Source organism: Mesoplodon bidens (assembly GCF_964165515.1).
Source record: "Mesoplodon bidens genome assembly, contig: HAP1_SCAFFOLD_205, whole genome shotgun sequence".
Lineage (NCBI taxonomy): Eukaryota > Metazoa > Chordata > Mammalia > Artiodactyla > Ziphiidae > Mesoplodon > Mesoplodon bidens.
This window is the reverse complement of record NW_027672037.1, coordinates 387,227-406,540: the sequence shown is the minus strand read 5'-3', so window position 1 is coordinate 406,540 and position 19,314 is coordinate 387,227. Positions and strand designations below refer to the sequence as shown.

The following is a 19,314-nucleotide window of genomic DNA, read 5'->3' as shown; positions in this document are numbered from 1 at the left end:
TCGGGCTTCCCTGGTGGCGCAGTGGTTGACAGTTCACCTGCCGATGCAGGGGACACGGGTTCGTGCCCCGGTCCGGGAAGATCCCACATGCCGCAGAGCGGCTGGGCCCGTGAGCCATGGCCGCTGAGCCTGCGTGTCCGGAGCCTGTGCTCCGCAACGGGAGAGGCCACAACAGTGAGAGGCCCGCGTACCGCAAAAAAAAAAAAAAAAAAAAAAGTTTACGGATCAACCTGAACCTGATAATTTGGGTAACCCTAAGGCAGGCAGCTCTTGCAGTGCTTGTTTTAGCCTTATAAAAACCTGCTTGTGTTTACCTTCCCAAGCAAAGGATTCAGGAACTAAATCTTTAATAAGTTCACAGAGTGGAAGAGGTAACAGAAAAATTTGGAACCTAGAGCTTGCAATAACCAGCTAAACCTAGAAATCCACAATGCTAGCACTTAGTTGTGAGTCTAGGAAGTTCCTGTATCAGCCTAATTCTCTCTGGAGATAGCTGAATTCCTTCAGTGCTTAGATTACGTCCTAGGTAATGAACAGCGTCTACGGATAATTGTAATTTTTCCTTTGTTCTTTCTCAGCTAACTGTTGCAGCAAATAAATGGAATCTTTTATGAATGCCTTATGGAACCTTTACAGTAGCTGAGTACAGCAGGAGGTTATCTCCATATGGTAAAAAGGCTGATTTCTCAGGGAACTAGAGGGTACTTAAATCTTGGTGAAGTACTTGGGAGGAAAAAAGAAGGAGTCCCAGTGAACCCTTGAGGCATAAAAGTGCAGGTATATTGTTGATTGTTCCAAGTAAAGCCATGTAGATATTGGCTGTTGGGTCTCCGGGATGCTGAAGAAAGGTGAACAAAGGTCTCCAACTGTAAACCATTTCAAGTCAGTTCAAGCTTGTGACACAAGGGTGGCTAGGTTTGGAACAACAGGAAAACAGGGGAAAACTATTTTTATTAACAGCTCCCAAGTCCTGGACAAATCGCCATCCTGCCAGGTTTCCAACCAGGCAAGATTGGCATGCTGCAGGGACGAGTACACGAATGATTACCTCCTGGGCAATTAGGTCTTCTACAATAGCTATGGGACCTTGTATGACCGCAGGCTTTAATAGCTGTTGAGGAAACCTAGGGAGAGGTTTAGCTACATCTATCTGAATCTTTATAGGTTTGCATTTTTTTATTCTTCTGATGTTAACACTGTCAGAAGTAGCCCCCAAATTTGCAGGCATCTCCATCCAATTAGGGAACTTTTGTTGAACTTCCGCTTTTAGGTCCAGGACAGATTGTAAGGAACATAACTGATCAGGTTCACGTTGATCAGGAAATTTTAAGGTGAGATCTCCACTGGAGGCAAAATGTACTGGCCCTTTGAAGTTAGAAAAGAGATCTCTACTGAATAGATTAACTGGGGCTATACTGCATAGCAGAAGGGAATCTTGGTTGAGATAAAAATTCTCTCTGAACTGTATTAGGTACTCCCACTATGGAAACATCCTCTTTACTCAGAGGGACCTGTTGTTCTTTGAGGGTGGGATTTAGAGTAGAAAGCACAGCTCTGGTTAGGGCTAGGGGTAGGGTGTTAAAGGGTTAGGTAATTATGTTTACAGTTAGGGTTAGAGTTTAATGTAGATTTCAAAGTAAAATATGAGAGTGGGGTTTCAAGTAGAAAGCATAGCTCCAGTATCAACTAAAATTTGGCCGTTTTTCATTATATTTTCCTCTGGGCTGTTTAAGGTCATTGCTGCTAATAGTTTACCAGAGAACCTCTGGAGTTCTGCCAACTAGGGGAGAGAGTCACGGGGGGCCCTCCCTTTGAGACAGATACGAGAGCATTTGTGAAGAGTTTGCATAGGACTTTTGAGGACACCTCTTTTTCCAGTGTCCTCACTGATTACAAATGAAACATCAACTTTGGGTCATCAAATTGATCATGGACCCCTAGGAGGTTGTAATGGGGGAGGCCCAGGTGTCATTTTGTGTTCCTTGCCTTAGAGCTGTTGTAACTGTAAGGCTATGAGCTTGGTGGATTTCTGTTTGTGATCTTGCTCCAAGGTCCTTTCAAAATGCTCAGCTATAGTCACGAGTTCAGTCAGGCCTATAGCCTCCCACCCTCTTTTCTGCCCTTTTATCAATCCACTCATCTCAGAAGATAATCCACTTACAAAGAGGGCAGTTAAAGCAGGCTGAGTGGCCTTTTTATTCCTTGGAACACCAACTGCTGTAAAAAGAGAGCTTCCAAACTGGCTGTAAAGTCTTCCACAGATTCACCCCTCTTTTGTTTGTATGAGTGAATAATAGAGCAATCATTAGGCCAATTAATAATAGACCAAGTGTGAGCAGGGAAGATTTTAGGAATAGCTTATAAAAGGTTAGTTGTTATTCTGCAAGCCTTTTTAGGTTGAGGATCTTGAATACCATCCTAGGGATTATGTCATTTTGCTTCCCACATCCATTCTGGGGCTTCCCCCAGTCCTACCAACATGTGTACAAGTGGATAAAGATCTAGCAGTTTGGGGACATACGCCCTGACAGTGACTCTAAGTTCTTTAAAAAATGTTGGGGGTTCCTCCAAGGTTTAGAGAATTCTTTGACTACAGCTCTCAGTTCAGTCTTTGACCAAGGGGTAAAGGACACCTGAGGGGGCTCACCTGCAACCTCAGGTAGTTTTACTTTAAATGGCAATTGTTAAATATTCTCTTTGGAATAGAGAAGTACTTCAGACAGGAAATGAGTAACACAAGAGTCCTCGGGTGACAACGGAAAGGGGGGGACAGTAGGAGGTACGTCTGCAGTCACATCCGTCCTACGGTCTTTTGTCTCAGGTACCTTTTGTCTCTTTAATGTTTCATTAGCTTTTTGTTCTAAGTCTCTAAACGAAGCTCTTTTGGAATCTTGAAACCGTCTGTAAACTTTTACATACCAAGTAAAGCAGGCATCTCATTCTCCCTGTGCAATCTGTGAACCCGTGCTCTCTAGTGGTTTCCTTAAATGTACAATCTTGTCTAACTGGAACATGCCCCACAATGACCACTGTAATTCTAGATCAATATTAGTATAATTTTTCCATCTTTCTAAATATCTACAACCTCCAGGACCATAGTTCTTAAATATAAAATAAGCAGGTGTGCCAGAAGCTGGCATTCTCAACTCTTGGGCGATAAAGGATCTCATTTCCTTAGCTAGCCTTTGTCAACCCAAAAGAACACACAAAAAACATGCGCCTTAATATATCAGCAGTAACAAAGAGATGTTACTATGTCCTGGACAAAAGAAGGCCTGGTATGCACCACCACCGATTCCCAGGGATCCTTGGACTGAGGAAAAAGATCCAAACGGCAAATCCCAAGGAAGGGGGACTGCAAACTGATTCCAAACAAAATGGAGAACTATAGCCACCACCAACAGCTCCAAGCATGGAAACTGGGGGCTGATTCCAAACAGATGGGCAAGTGCAGACTACACTGTCAGCAGTGCCCAGTGTGGAATCCAGGGAACAAAATTAGGGGCTATGGTTGACCACTCAAAAAATATACTGGCAATAACCAAGAGATGTTACTGTGTCCTGGGAATTTCCATCTGAAAGGCTAGGGGTTTGGCCTCAAGGAGAATCCTCTACCAGCCAAACTGACCTGCCCTGTAAAGGAAAGCCAGTTAGATTGGGAGCACAAACGCAAAGAGAATGGAGCTCAAACCAAGAGGAGCTTACCAACAACCTTCAGGAATGGCAAGAAAGACAGTGAACTCAAAGGAGTTGTGGGCACCACACCTGTTCCTCCTTGTCCCAAATGTTATCAGAAATTTGCTTCAGATCCCATCACTGCCACCAATATATTTACCTTTTTCTTTTTAAAAAGATAAGCATTTAATCATAAAATCATCTTGTTAGCAGTAGCAATCATAAGAGTGGATTTTAGAAAAGTGCACATACATATTTTTATACACAACATTTCTGGAGGGATACATATTAAACTGTTAGTGGCCACCTCTGCATGCCCCCAATGTATTAAAAAACAAAATTTAACGGAGTAAATTGGAAGATTTACTTTGAATTTTGAATAAATTGGCCTTATTAAACGATTCATGAATCAGGCAGCATCTCATCTGATAGAAAGGGAGATACTCCAATGGGTTACACAACATGGAAGGCTTTCTTTTTTTTTGGCCATGCCACATGGCATGTGGAAATCTTAGTTCCCCGACCAGGGATCGAACCCATGCCCTGTGCATTGGAAGCGCGGAGTCTTGGCTGCTGGACCACCAGGAAAGTCCCAGAAGACTTGTATAGTAAGGAGGGTGGGACAAGGAAAGAAAGTCATCATCAAGGGAAAAAATGGAAGTTCACTGGAGGAAAGTAAAACTTCAGGTGACAACGGCGTCTCATTGGCTAAACTGCGGAATTTTCTATTAGCTATTTCTATTTTCTATTTCTTGTTGCTGGCCAGGAAGGAAGTCTTCCCTCCTCCAGCTGGGGTAGTAAAGTGGTTGCACTTCCTCTTTGGGGTCAGTAAATGACCTCTTCCTGTTGGGGTAATTGATGATGAGTGGCACGGCATGAGAGCTCCCTCTACGGGCCTTCCAGACTCCAATTCTAGTGCAGCTTTCCTTTTGTTAACATTCACAGCATGTTTTATTGGCAGGAGGAGTCACAATGAGGGAGAAAAGGCCACAAGACTCACCATAAAGAAGGCTCAGAAATGCTTGGGTGGGTCCAAGGCAGGCACAAGGTGGCTGTGGGGTCAGCTGGTGGCTACAACGATCACATGGTTCCCTCTGATGGGTTTGCAGCTCGATGTGGAAGAGTGAATAAAACGGTCAGTTCATGCTATCAGAGAAACATGAAACTGAGATAAGCTTCCCACTGCTAGAAGCATCTTGAGCCTTCAGAAAAGAACAGAGAACATGTCTAAAGGGTTTGGGAACATCAGAGCCACATCTCCTCAGAGTGGGACTCCCCAGGCTCTCCAGGTCTCAGTCCCCAACTCTCCCTCAGTGACAAAGCCTCCCTACCTCTGTCCTTGTCAGCTCAGTGATCCCTAGAGGTCCTGCCTATCCGTGAGGACTTAGGTTTCCATGAGACAGGTTGGTTGAGACCTAGTGATACAGTTGACCAGCCTGATATGCAACAGTTCCCACCACCCTGGGGCAGTTGGGCTCAGGGACACATGGCTCTGGACCCCATGTGGAGGGTGTCCTTGCACGTCCGCTGTGCCACAGAAGAGCCAGGAACGCCTGTAGCTGTCCAACTGATTCTCAGGGGGTTTTCCTGGGAGAGCCCTTGGTCATCTGACCTCCTATCCAGGAAGCCCCATGACTTTCTGATTGCTGCCTGTCATGCCAACAACACACCTGTGAAGGTTCTGCTCTGCATGGCCATCTGTCCGCCAGGCGCCCCCTTCTAGGGACCCAGATGCTAGGACCACACAAATGCTGAAGGAGTGTCCACCTGCCTAAGGTACAGACACCCCTGTATCCATCTGCATGATTTCTACTGGGAATCAACAACATTTGTGGGGATTCTCTGGCCCTAAAGAACAGACCAACCTGATAGGAGCAATGCAATGATTCACAATTACCAGGGTCAATGCACATATACAAGGGCCCATAGCCCCAGATGCCCCACTCACAATTCACATGAGGGTCCCATACATACCCACCGATGCCCAAATATTCTTGCTTCATACATACACAATCCAAACACGCAGATCAGTGGTACGCTGCTAAGTGCTTGATAAGAAGCTCTCCAAGAAAGGCGGGAAAGACTTCACTTATGGTATCTACATGGTATAAATATTCCCAGCAGGACCAATTTCAAGCTACCCACCTGACATCACTAAACACACAGCTGGGAAGAGATATGCACCATTGACTCTCCCAAGACAGTATGAACCAGTTCCAGCACATCCCATAACTTTTCCTGTGAATATGTGCACAGAATCCACTTACACCCCAAGGAGAACTCTCAACTCCCACCACAGATATGTAACCAAAAGGACACCACATACACATTTGTGTTTGTACATAGATATATATATATATATATCTCCTGAACACACACCCTCACCCTGAATAAATACACAAACAGACCACCTCTTACTACCTAAATTTTTACAGATGAAACCTTACTCACCCTGAATATTCACATTCCACTCTCACAACTATATATACACACACAACATGGGCCTGAAAACAAACATGTGCAACCAATATGCCATCCAGATGTACACACTGAGCACCTAAGCACACAGGGTCACCAAGTACACAACTGTCTCATGTGCAACCCAAAAAAAGACCCATATGCAATCCCACGGCCCTAAAATACATAGACTGCAGGACTCCTGCACACACACAGAACCCACACAGCCTACTGGTTTCCAAACACACAAACTAAACTCTCACGTCCCACAGAATACATACCCCAGAAGCCCCAGGAACTCAAACACACACAGACACAAATAATCTATACTTATCAAATACAGCTGACCCTCGAACAGCTTGGGGGTTAGGGCGCCAACCCTCCATGCAGTGGCTCTGCATCCATGGATCCTGTAGTAGTCCTGTAGTAGTTACTGAAAAAGAAATCCACTATAAGTGGACCCGTGTGGTTCAAACCCATGTTGTTCAAGGGTCAACTGTCCATATAAGTCCACCTCACTAATACTGGGAACACACATACAAGCAACACCACTAAATTCTTCAGGCATTACATTTTGAAATAGACACACAGAGGACTCGAAGCCTCCTGCTACACTCACAAATCACAAATACACACATCCACAAACTACTCATGAGTATACACCCCAAATGCTCAGACACACTCAAAACAAAAACACCGACAACCTCTGCAGTCTTACTAATATACATACACAATTCTCACACACCTATGGACACACACATGCAAATATTCCTAACCCCTGAACATATGGATCCCCTCCCAAACACTATACATTATGCTACCTCTCCAGAATACAAGCTCCCCACCACTACTCCAACATACAAACTGTATATGTGTGTGTGTGTGTATATATACATTTCTACCCTCACCCTGAACATATAGACAGACCACCTCTTACTCCTACCAAACACATGTATAAACACCCTAGCGTTCTCCAAAGAAATACACTTTGAATACTCCTAACAACTCCATACCTTATGAACAAACTCTGATAATGCATGCACCTGATGATGGACACGCACACGGATTAGAATACACAAGTAAGATACATGGAAATATCTCCAGCAAACCATTTATGAAACAACTTCCATATATCAAATTATCCCTAGCTATCAGGAGCCAGCTCACACATATGCAAGTACTAACAAATACCCGTATCACATATTTCTAATACATACAAATGCAATTGTCCATCTTCCCTGTAGAAACATAGAACCCCACCTCTCTATCAGATACACATATACTCACTTCCCAAAATACATAAGCCTAAGAGGCTCCTACTGAAAATTACAAATGCACAGCCTCAGCAAATATTCCTCCAAGTGGCCATGCCCCTTGAATACACACACAAACTCATTTAACACACAACTCTCCACAAGTCCCAAATAGAACCACGATTACCCAGTACACTACAAATAGACAATAATGTCACCCTATACGCCCTTTGTTCCAAATACACATACAGTACCACACTACTGGCGTATACATAACCCCCTATTCCCAACCTCTCACACAGAATGAACTCTGCCATCTTGCAGAATACAGGATCATACAAACACAACATACCTACACATTCAACATCCACCAGCCCCATAAAATAGTCACAGACTTGCCCTCTACACATCCAAATATACATACACAGCTCCTGAAAATGCACACCCACAAACACCCCATAACCATACAACATGCCCTGAATACACAAATGATCAGCCTACATTCCCCAAATATACAAAATTAACAGACTGGACACCCAAAGTAATATACACCACTACTTTTCCTGACATGGCCCTTACGCATATGCAGATAATCCTTCCAAATCCACCATTACACACACACAAATCCCCAAATTCAGGGGTGAAAAAAACACATGTAAACATATTCCCCAAACACCAAATTACAAACACCTAACCACCAACTCCTTGAGTATGCCTGCGTCACATCTCAACACCCTCCAAATACAACGCTCACTCTTACACACTCTCACAAAAACACAGGCATGACCTCCCTTCAAACATAAATATCCACGGACAAAACCAACCCACACATTTGACTACCTATCAGATTCCCACCAACCAATTAAGTATGTACAGACCCCATCTATGCTTGCAAATCAATCATGATTTGACACCAGACTACAAATACATGTTTATTACCACATTCAGCAAAGTTGCTCGCATCACCGACAAAAGAATGCAGTTTGAACCTAAGTGTTGACTGATGTTTTTATGATAAGAAGGAAGACACTAGTGAAACGATGAGTGTGTTCCTTCCATCTTCACTCATTTTCCAATCACCTGAGCTACACCTTCGGAACCAGATGAGGGTTTTCAACTCGCAAGAACTTCCCTCTAGCTTTTGTACTCTTCACAACGTGCAGACTAGAACGGCACCTGTTTAATAGCTCGCACACACTATTTAGCCCCCACTGTAGGCCCCGCAATCACTGAACCCTTCATGCAGCCGGCTCCCCAGTGGTGCCGATAATCCTGGGGTAAACATCTCAAGGGAATCGAGCTCTATGGGGGCGTGAATCCACATTGTGGGGAGTCTCCTTACATGGACAAGGGCACAAATAACCCACAGGGTGAACAACAGTGCAGAGCGGTGACACCTGAGGGGTGAAAAGTCCCCGTACCCCTTACCTCAGGATTCCTAGAATTGACTCTACAGGCCGCCATGACAGGCCCCTCCCCCGCCGGACAGCCATTGGGGCCCCACCCTCCGCGCTCGCGCATGCGCTCCTGTCTTCCGGAGCAAACTGCCCCAGCAGACGCCGGGAGCTGTTGGAGGACGGCGGTCCGCCGTGCCCGAGAGACCCGCCCCAGTGGGCGTGCACAGGCGTGCGCGGGCGTGCAGGCGCGCGGTGCGCGGGCCTAGGAGGTCTCTGCAGGAGAGGACAGAAATGGAGGGTCGGGCAAGCTGCGGAACTTCTCTGGCGACGCTCCTCGCTGGGAACCTTCGTGACGGTCTCTTCTTAAAACCAGCTCTTGGGAAATGTGCACTCGTGAGTTTTATATTGCACTCGTGAAACCCATGCACTTAGCTACAAAGAGTTCTGGAGAGCTCCGCTGTAAGCACAGTAGCCTCAAATTGGGGCAAGTACTTTCATGCCCTTTGGACTGCCGTTCCTTGGTTCTTGTTAATGCCTTTCAAAAAACAGTAGGTCCTTTTTCCTAGCACACCTGAAGTTTCCGTTAAAGAACAATGCTAGCAAAGAATTTCAGACCTGGGAAACACTCTTAGGATACTGTCTCCTGACTCCGTTCCTAGAGTTTTTCCAACGCATTTACTCTACTAGAATATTTTTTCTCCGTGTTCACAGGTGTTTCCTTTGTACGGTTTTGGGGTTTTTTTTTAAATAATTTTGAGAAAGAGTTGACAATCTGGGCCAATTTCAACAGGTAGTATGGGAACAATTTTATTTTCCCTCCCTCCTTTTTTATAATATCTTGCAGAATTTCAGTTGACAATAAAACAACAACAACAGGGCCTCCCTGGTGGCGCAGTGGTTGAGAGTCCGCCTGCCGATGCAGGGGATACGGGTTCGTGCCCCGGTCTGGGAGGATCCCATATGCCGCGGAGCGGCTGGGCCCGTGAGCCATGGCCGCTGGGCCTGTGCTCCGCAACGGGAGAGGCCACAACAGTGAGAGGCCCGCATACCGCAAAAAGGAAAAAAAAAAAAAAAAAAAAAACAAAAAAAAAACAACAACAACAAAAATAGTAGCGGGATCAACTTACTGACCTGACTTTGTAATACTTCCCAAAGAAACTTCAATCATCAGATCCGCTTTCTGGTCAAATGCAAGATTAGAGCATTTCTCACTCAACAGGATGCCTCTGAAGACCCCTCACATGTAACAGCACTAAGCGCCTCCAAGTGCAGACTTGAAAACTCCACAAGACACAAACATGGTATCTCTTCGTTTCTTTAATGTTTCGTGATTGAGTGGAAGATGAACTGTCTTCTGAGGCTTGTGATGCATGTCCAGAGATGTTTTTTCTCAGTAGTCAATGCCCGCCCCCACCTTCTGTGCAGGAATAGTCAGAGATCATGATCCAAAGGACTTTTAGATACTCCCTTCTGTGACTGGTCTTCCCAAGTTACATTTGGGCTAATTTGATTATCTCTGTCTGTGGGGTGTAGGATTTTGAAGTATTACAAAAGTGATTGCAGTATTGGGACTGGCTAATTTTTGCACAGTGCAATTTTTGTATCAGTGGCCTTGAGAAGAGTCCTTCAAATACTGTATCAGAATTATGAGTGGGAATCTTGTAAATAATTGGTTGAATGACTGAACAAAGGGAGGAAGCAACAAGGAAGCCTGCCTTTCTCGAGTGCCTGGGTACAATATTTTGCCTCACCATTCCTCTAGTATGAAGTTATTGGTTGCAAATCATTTACGTTTTCCTTCATTATAAAAGCTCCAGGGCTTCCCTGGGGGCGCAGTGGTTGAGAGTCCGCCTGCCGATGCCGGGGACACGGGTTCGTGCCCCGGTCTGGGAAGATCCCCCATGCCGCGGAGCAGCTGGGACCGTGAGCCATGGCCGCTGAGCCTGCACGCCCGGAGCCTGTGCTCCGCAACGGGAGAGGCCACAACAGTGAGAGGCCCACGTACCGCAAAACAAAAACAAAAACAAAAACAAAACACCTAGGTTGATGGATAAAGACGTGAAAGGAAGGGACTGTCATGCTCAACCTCGGTGCCGTGAATCAAAACAGTTTATAAACTGCCTAAAGAGGCACACGCCAATTGTGCTGCCACTGTGGGAGGTGGAAGGAACTTCCGGTTCTTGCCTACCTGCCAGAGCCCTCGTGGAATGTCCCCCCAGCGCACGCCACCCCACCCCGACCCACGTGCCCTCTGCCCCTCCCCCACCGCAGAACGGTTCAGCCCGCATTTTCCGGTTTACTTTCAAACGTGTCCCTCGTTGACTTGGATCCCGAGCGTTTGCTGAAGCAGGTCGCTCTCTGGCTCCTGGTCTTGACTTTTCTCATTGAGGCTACCAGGCAGCAGTAGTCCGTGCCCAAGCCTGCAGGATGGCTTCAATAGGAGGTAAGCCTATAGGCTGGGGGTGTGTTCTCAGAGACCCTGCCATCCTCACATCCTTCAGGTTCACACGTTACACTTAACTGTGGGCACACAGTTGGACTGAAGTAGAGGGAGAAGAGAGCACTGGACGCACAAGGACATTTCACCTGGGGAGACTGGGGAGCCTGAAGAAACCTGAGACTGCCCTGGGGAGGAGGGGTCGTTGGAGGTGGATCCAGAGGAATTGCCCTGGCTATGGAGAAAGGATGGCAGCAGACAGTCTGATTCTTTCTAGAAGGGAGACAAGCCACTTTGAAACGTGTGTGTAAGGATGTGTGTGATGTCCTGGTGGTGACACAGGGAGGGTCATGAGGAAAGCCTAGAGCTGTATTGTGTTCCTCAGGCACCTGAAGCTTGCCTCACCATATCTTTCAAAGGGATTTGAACAGGAGCATACTGTATCTCAGGGGGCTGTGGGGAGAGATGGTCTTGGTGAGAAAACTATTCAATGGGGCTGTGTGTGGCCACACCTGCAGTGAAGTGTCCTCTCCGAGAGCTAGGCAGGGGGTTACTCTAACTGCCGCAGCCCACACCTCGTCCACTCCTCCCAGCCCAGAGCTCACTTGTCAGTTCAGGTAACTGTTGCCTTGGATTCAACAGGGGATGGGCAACCATTACGAGTAACTTCAGCCAAGAGAGGGCTCAGGTTCCTGAGTTGCTCTGAATTGTTCTTCCTTTTGTGGAATGGCAGTACTTCAGACCTACTTCATCTTGTCCAGTATCTCATGGTGGACCCTCAGGCTGCCTTGAGAGGAAGAGTTTGTTCCTATTTCAGGTCACTCCTTCATGGACAGGGAACAGATGTGGAGTGGGGTTGTTTCGGGTGGAATGTTTATGAAGCCTGCTTCCTCTTTTAAAGGGGGAAGGAGTGTAGCCCAGGATCAGGAAGATGATCTTCTGTGTTACTATTAAACGTCCTATGACATCTGTTCTGGTGAGTTAGGTGCACCGTGGTGTGTACCTTGTTCTCCTGAACAGGGATGTGTTTCAGACAACTTGATCGCCATGGCATCTGGCTTATGCCTGCATCTCAGATTGTCTCTCCGTTATTGGGAGCTGGAAGGGGAAGGACCACAGGCAGTCTATACTCCCACGACCAATGTAACATGACAATTCCCTGGCCCTTGTTTAATCCTCTGCAGCCATCACTGGCTGTGAAATGACAGAATCTAAGGGACACGTGCCTACTTCTCAGACCACCCCAAGCCCCTAGGAACAGAACTCCTGACTGATGACAGTAACTCTGGGCACTGGGGAAGGGGTGGCAGGACCTGGCCCATGTTACGTATCTGCTGTGGGTTGTTCGGAGATGCAGGTGCTTTCTGGGCCAGTGTCATGGGTTTGTATCAGGATTCCATTAGAGATATTTTCCAGCATTTTGTTTTGTTTTGTGAGGCTAGGAAAGAAAGAGGGGATTTATACTGAGCATCAGGAAAAGGAGGACTGAGGAGGAGGTGGGGCCCTAATATTTTACACAGTGCCTGTCCACAAAGGGCCTTTGGGGGCCTAGAACTTACCTTGCAGAAGGCCCCACCTGCTAGTACGCCGGCTGAGGGGCATTTCTCACAGAGCGGATGTCCACACAGCTCCAGGTCTTGGGAGACAGCCTGTGAGGCTTAGGTGCCAGGGTGTGCCTTAGGGAGGCTCTCCAAGTGAGTGCTTGCTGAGGCAATTTCTTCTCGGCAGGCAGGGGTCAGGGAGCTTGGTGGATGGGCGTGGGGTCACCAGTGGAATAATTCTCAACTGGAAGTCAGGGCATGAAAATCACTTGAAGACATTTGCACGCTGCAGTTTCCCTTGTCCAAGAGTCTCTCATCTGTGGAGATTTACACTCTGATGCCGCAGAAAGCCTCAGTCCCACTTGCCCATTCTCCTCCTCCATTCACTCCTTTCCTTTGCCTCAACAGCATCTGCAGTGCTGGGAACGGATGTCACCATGAACCCCGGTGCCTCCTTGTCTACTTTCACGGCAGTGTCCTTTCCTCCACCCATTCCTGGCGCCCAGCACTGGCCACCCTGGGAGCAGCACCTGCCACCTCTCATCACCCCCGCATTCCCTCCTGGCAGCAGCCTGCGGCTGCCAGCTTTCCCCAGGATGCCTTTGGTGGCTAATGGTGGCTGTGGCCCCAGTGCCCCTGGGGCTTGCAACTTCACTGTACAAGTCAGGTCACAAGGGAGGCCAGTGCAGGCCCCCCAGACTCAGACCTTTATCGTTCCTCAGGGCCCCCTCAACTGGAGCGCTCCAGGGGCCCTCAGCGGGAGTGCTGCATGTCCTGCACCCATATTCTTAGCAACCCCTGCGATGGAGACCATTGTGACTGCTCCAGCTGTTGGAGTTACTCAGGCTGGCAAGCGAGGCTGGACCCCAGGCTTTCCTCCTCAAGCTCCACCACCAGCTGCCCAGATGGCCCCTAACATTCGCCCAGTGAACTCTGGGCCATGGCCACATGGCACTTCCAGGGAGGGCAGCCTGGACACCAACCAGCCCTATGCCTCGCAGGAGGACTGCTCTAACCACCAGAGCGTGTACAGTAACTTCCGACGGTGGCAGCGCCTCAAGCCACTGGCCCGGAGACACCTTCCCCAGAGTCCTGATGCAGAAGCTCTTTCCTGCTTTCTCATGTGAGTGAACGCTCAGGGGGTCATGAGCTTATCGGAGCTCTTAGATAAAGAGGAACTGGGGATGGACTCGCAGGTTAGGTTTCTAGGGATACTGGAAGCGAGGTGTGAGGGCGATGTCCACGCCAGGAGAAGGCACACTGTCAGTCATACGGGCGAGCCTGCCAGTCCATGACATCATGACTGAAATGTGCCTTATCTCAACTGACCCCACCCCCCTGTGAGTCTAGCCAGCTTGCTCTTCCATGATTCTCCTGGTAATACGGCCTGAAGACTTGCAGTCAGAGAGGGTCGTGGTGTAAGTTGAGGAGCCAAGGAGTGGATGCCACACTCTCCTGTGCTGACGTCTCCTTTCATACAGCACTTGAGTGTACGTGGCCGGGGGAGGTCACTTCGGAGAAGGGGGAGGAGCGCGGGGCCCAGGAGAGCGCTTCATGCACGCCTCGACTTTGTTGATGTGGAGAATTCCACTAGGAACAGGGTGATGGTAGAGCTCTCCTAAGGGCATGGGCTCTCTCCCACTAGAGTTGTGAGCCTGGCAGGCATTTCCATCCTAAACCTGCGGTCCCTCGTAAAAAGGGGACAATCACACTTCACCTTCAGAGGACCGTGCAGAAGACTCCTTGGGCTAATCTATGAAGTGTGAGCAGATTGCCTGGCACATGCCACGCCTCATTGATGATGGTGATTTTTATTATGAAAAGGCAGCCTTGAAGAGGAAAAGAGCTCCCCAAGGCACAGTGTCCCAGCTCTAGCCTGGGAGTGGATGGTCATCCTCGAGTGAGTGTGAGGCGGTGACAGCCGTAGCCGGGAAGGCTTGTCTCTGCTCTCCCAGACACCTGCCTCTCACTCTCCTGTTGCTCAGTCATGCTGTGTTGAGTGATGTGTGGTCCACATTGGTGGGTGGGGTCAGGCAGCTGGGGGCTGGGCTGGGCACAGAGACTAACCCCGAGTGCTTACAGCCCAGCGCTTCGATCCCTGGCCCGCCTGAAGCCCACCATGACACTGGAGGAGGGACTGTGCAGGGCCGTGCAGGAATGGCAGCACATTAGCAACTCTGACCGGATGATCTACTACGAGATGGCGCAAAAGTGAGTCAGCGTCCTGGGCCCAGGGGCTGCGTGGAGGGTGAGGCGAGTGGGTGAGGGCAGGGTCTGGCCGTGGGGGTGCTCATCAGAGAGGACAAAGGAGAAGGGCTGTCGCTCGGAACAGGGGGCCCGCAGCCCAGAGGCCCTACAGTCCTCCAGAAACCCCTCCCTCACCTTGAGAGTTTGGGTCTTCTGTCCTTCCTCCACCACGAGCTCTGCCCTCCCCTGAGTTTGACCTACCCTTGCCCTCACATGAAGGTCTCAGGACGGGGCAGGGTGAAGCTGTGAGTCCAGTAGGGGTCCAACTCCGGCCATATGGGCTGGGCTGGGGAAAGAGCTCCACCCGCCAGCCTGCTGCTTCCTTAGTGGTGGCTGGCTGGCGGCCACTGACATAGATTTGGGACCCCCTCTCCTCACAAAAAGTGGCCTGAGTGGGTACCCTGGCATCCCTCAAGAGGCTGGGGAAGCCAGCTGTCATCAGCCCAAGGGTCTCTGGCCCTTCCAGTGTTTGCTCCACGGTAATCCCCTTGGCTTAAGAAACAAAACCAAACAAACAAGCACCTCTCAGAGGAAAGGAAGGCCTGTCCTCTAAGCTCAGCATCCACATCGTCCAGCCTCTCCTGAGCCCTGTCTCCAGGTCTACGTTCCAGAACTCTCAGTCCCAACCCAGGGTCCTGGATTTGGGCAAGGACCCCTGTGGGGAACACATGCCTGTTCCAGCCTCTGGCTGTCAGCCCTTCATGTGGCTCTGGATGGGGGGCATGGGGAGGGTGCCCCCTGGGTCAGCCACGTGTCCCGTTGACCTGGTTCAATGCAGCGACCTGGCTCTATGCTGTTGAATGCTCTCCAGTGCTGGTGAGGCAGGAAGGGTCCCAGATCTTGTATCAGTTCCAGGAGCAGCTCTCTGCTGTGGACAGCACCTCACAGGGCCTTGACAGCCCCAAGGCACATCCTCTCCCAATCCCTCATTCTTGGCTGCCTTTGTTGGGCTCCAGAACCCAGGCCATTTTCTCAGGGTGGCCTGTGCCTCTGTCACACCCCAGGTTCATGCAATTTGAGGCAGAGGAGGAGATGCAGATCCAGCAGTTGCGGTGGATGCAGTGCGCGCAGGGCCTGCCTCCTCCAGCCCCACCGAAGCTGGATCCTCGGGGGCCCCCAGCCCCGAAAGTGGGCCTTCAGCCGGCCACCCAGGTTCCCACTGGAGTTGAACGCACAGGTAACAGGGGCCCAGGGTTGGCCACTCTTCCCATGTGGATCATTTTCCTTCAAGACAGGGGCATTGGTCTTTCAAGCAAAACAGCCACCGAGGCGGGGGGTGGGGGGTGGGGTCTCAGATGCCCTTTGTTACTACGGGGTATTGACTTGGTCAATCTTGTAACTTCTCTCACGCCTCCCTGTCAAAGGACTGCACACAAAGTCTGCCTAAGAAGTGGGCTTGATGGGGACACCCCTGGAAAATTGGAGGTTCCCCACTTCCTTATATGTGACTCTCTTAGATGCCCCCTTACCTCCCCCCTCCAACTGTGCATGAAGCTCCATGTGGTCCTGACCCCCCCACACCCACATCAATGTCCCCCAACAGTGCCCTCACCAGCGTGCGCTCGGTGGTCAGGAGGTGGACCGGGAGCCCCTCACCTTCCTTCCCTTCCTCCTGCTCTGCCGCAGCCTGTGCTCCCAGGATGTCCGGCCCCAGGGCCCAGCCCTCCCGCCCGAAGCCACACGGGTCCCAGCGACCCCCGGAGCCCAAGGCACCCGAGGACATTCCACCTGAGGCTGTGAGGGAGTATATGGACATCATGGAGGCGCTGGTGGGGCCCGTCCACTCAGCCACAGGCGACTCAGATGCAGAATGGGGAGAGGACGGAAATGAGCTGCAGCAGGAAGAGGACGGCACCTACTCGGACCCGGATCTCTTAAGCTATATCGACAAGCTGTGTTCCCAGGAGGACTTTGTCACCAAAGTAGGCTAGGCCTGGAGACTGGGGTCTGCAAGATGCCAGGGCATGGAACTCTCAGCACCCAAGATCTGGGTTCTGCTCAGGCCGTTGGGACTTAAGCTCAGCTCCTTGTTCCTGAGCCTGGTGTTAGGGGAGGTTTACGCAGATGTTTGTGTGTATATGTTTGTGTCTATCTGTGTGTATGCCTTTGTGTCTGTGTTTGTGCCTCTGTATATGTGCTCTTTTGTGTGTGACTGTGTATGTGCATGTTTGCGTGTGTGTATGTGTGTGTGTGTGTGCGCGCTGACCATCCCCGCCTTGTGGAGGAGAGTGGGGTGGGTCTCTGCTTTTCACTTTCCCTCCTGGCCTTCTTGTCTCACAGGCCACTCCTGGCCAAGGATGCTCACAGCCTCTTCTTTCTGTTCTAGGTGGAGGCAGTCATTCACCCTGGATTCCTGGCAGATTTGCTTTCCCCAGACCCACAGCTGGATCTCTTGGCCCTAGAGAAGGAGCTGGAGCAGGAGGAAGGGCTCACCCCCGAAGAAGTGAGACAGGGGAGGGAGAGGGACACTCAGGGAGCCAGGGGACCCCACGGGAGGGGGACCCCAGGTGATCCAGGGGACAGGGGAATCCAGATGACCCAGGGGAGCCAGAGGAGGGAGGGATCCCCGGTAGAACAGGGGACACAAGGGACACTCAGGAAGACCAGGGCACAGAGGGACCCCAGTGAACAGGGGAGAGGTAGGGCCCCAGAACAGGAGGGCCACATAGCGCTGTCCATCCCTCCCCTGCCTGGGACACCTGGCATGGGGAAGGGCCCGTTCTGGGGTGGGTGCAGTGCAGGGTGAAAGGAAGGAGAGGATAGGGAGCCGGGAGGGGAGGGAAGGTCACAAAGCTGGGAATCAGTTGCAGGAGGATGGCAGGACTGCCACAGTGTCTGTATTTGGATTCGAGTCCTGGGGTCGCCCGTCCCCTCCTCCCCCACAGGGCCATTGTCCCACTGCCCAGTGCTCCTCCTCTCACACGTGTGTGTGGAGCCGTCACTGTCCTCCTCCCTCCTACCAGCTGGTGCAGAAACGACTCCTGGCCTTGAAAGAGGACGACGGTGTGCGGGCAGCCCTGAGTCACAGTGCACCCGGAATGGCCTCAAGTCCTTCTGAGTCCGACGCCGGCCAAGGTGCCCAGAGGCACGACCAAGACCCCCATCTAGGGGTCAGTGATGAAGCCTGCCCACCAGAGATTGATTCTCAGGCTCTTCATAGGCTCATGCAAACAGACACTGCCCTGTGCAGGCCCGAAGTCTTTGTTCCCTCTGGAGGACGTCAGGAGTTCTCTATATTCCGGCCCGTACGGCTCTCCCCTCCCCAGGGTCAAAGGCGCACCGGCCCTCTACTGAGATCCAGGGATGCGTCTGTTCTCAGAAAGGCCTCTCCTCTTCGGGAGGCCCGAGTGCCCAGGGACGGGTCCAGTGAGAACGAGGAGGTGCTCCAAAGCGTCTTCATCATAGACTCTCAGCATATACTGGTGCCTTTCGGGATGTCCCTCAGTCCTGCGCATGTCTCAGCCCTGGCTTCCTCTGGAGGTTGGGGGGCCCAGAGTGCTCCCCAGTCCCCCTCCTCTCAGAGAAGAGGCCTCAGCCCAGCTCCACCAGCCGCTCCCAAGTCGAGGAAGCGGGCTCTGTGTGGACACCCAGCCGCTGCTGAGAAGCTGCCCATCCCCGGGGCTGGCCTCGGCGTCTCTGGGAGGCCAGCCTTGGCTCTGGGGCTGGCTCGCCCCTCACAGCTGAGAAAGAGAAAGCGTGACCCGTTTGACACAAAGAAGCGTGGGAAGAGGAGGAAGAAGCACTGCAGCCAGTAGGGTTCAGCTGGGCCGGCCCTCCAGGGCGAGGCCCCAGGGCAGCCCCCTGGGGAGCCTAGGGGCTCCTCCTCCTCCTCCCAGTGCTGATCCTGGATGATGTGGGGGGAAGGGAGCGGGGCAGGACCACCAGGGTGGGGAGGGGGAGCGGGATTGTGGGGGGGTTAGGGAGGTGGGGGAGGTGGGTGTGGCCAGGTGTGGGTGGGAGCAGGACCTTTGGAGTGATGTATGTAAATTGTGAACAAAGATCGTTTTCATGGGAAATGCTCTCAGGCCACTGTCATCTTGTTGGTGTTGAGCTGCTCCACAGAGAGCGATCCTGAGAGGAAGGAAGGATGAGGGAGGTCACAGGAGCTCTGGGTCTACAGGTGGCCACACCTTTCCTCCACATAGACAAGGACTCCTCAGGCTGCCCCTGGGAACGCACAGCTCTCACTTTCCCCAGGGACCCCCTCATCAGCCCCTTCTCTAACGCCTGCTTGGCTAGGGCCCTTCTGGGGCATCTGTACCGTCTTCTGCATCCCTGAACCTTCTGGGGAGGCAGAGCTGCTCTTG

General features: G+C 50.7%; 1 protein-coding gene across 1 annotated transcript; it reads left to right on the top strand.

Annotated features, from left to right (window-relative positions):
• The first annotated feature begins 12,778 nt into the window (after positions 1-12,778).
• Positions 12,779-18,816, top strand: LOC308610693 (NUT family member 2G-like). Its single transcript, XM_081259735.1, has 3 exons — positions 12,779-13,878; positions 17,349-17,450; positions 17,971-18,816. Exons 1-3 carry the CDS (start codon positions 13,198-13,200, stop codon positions 18,760-18,762), a joined length of 1,575 nt encoding a protein of 524 aa, XP_081115861.1. The 5' UTR covers positions 12,779-13,197; the 3' UTR covers positions 18,763-18,816.
• Positions 18,817-19,314: the final 498 nt, after the last annotated feature.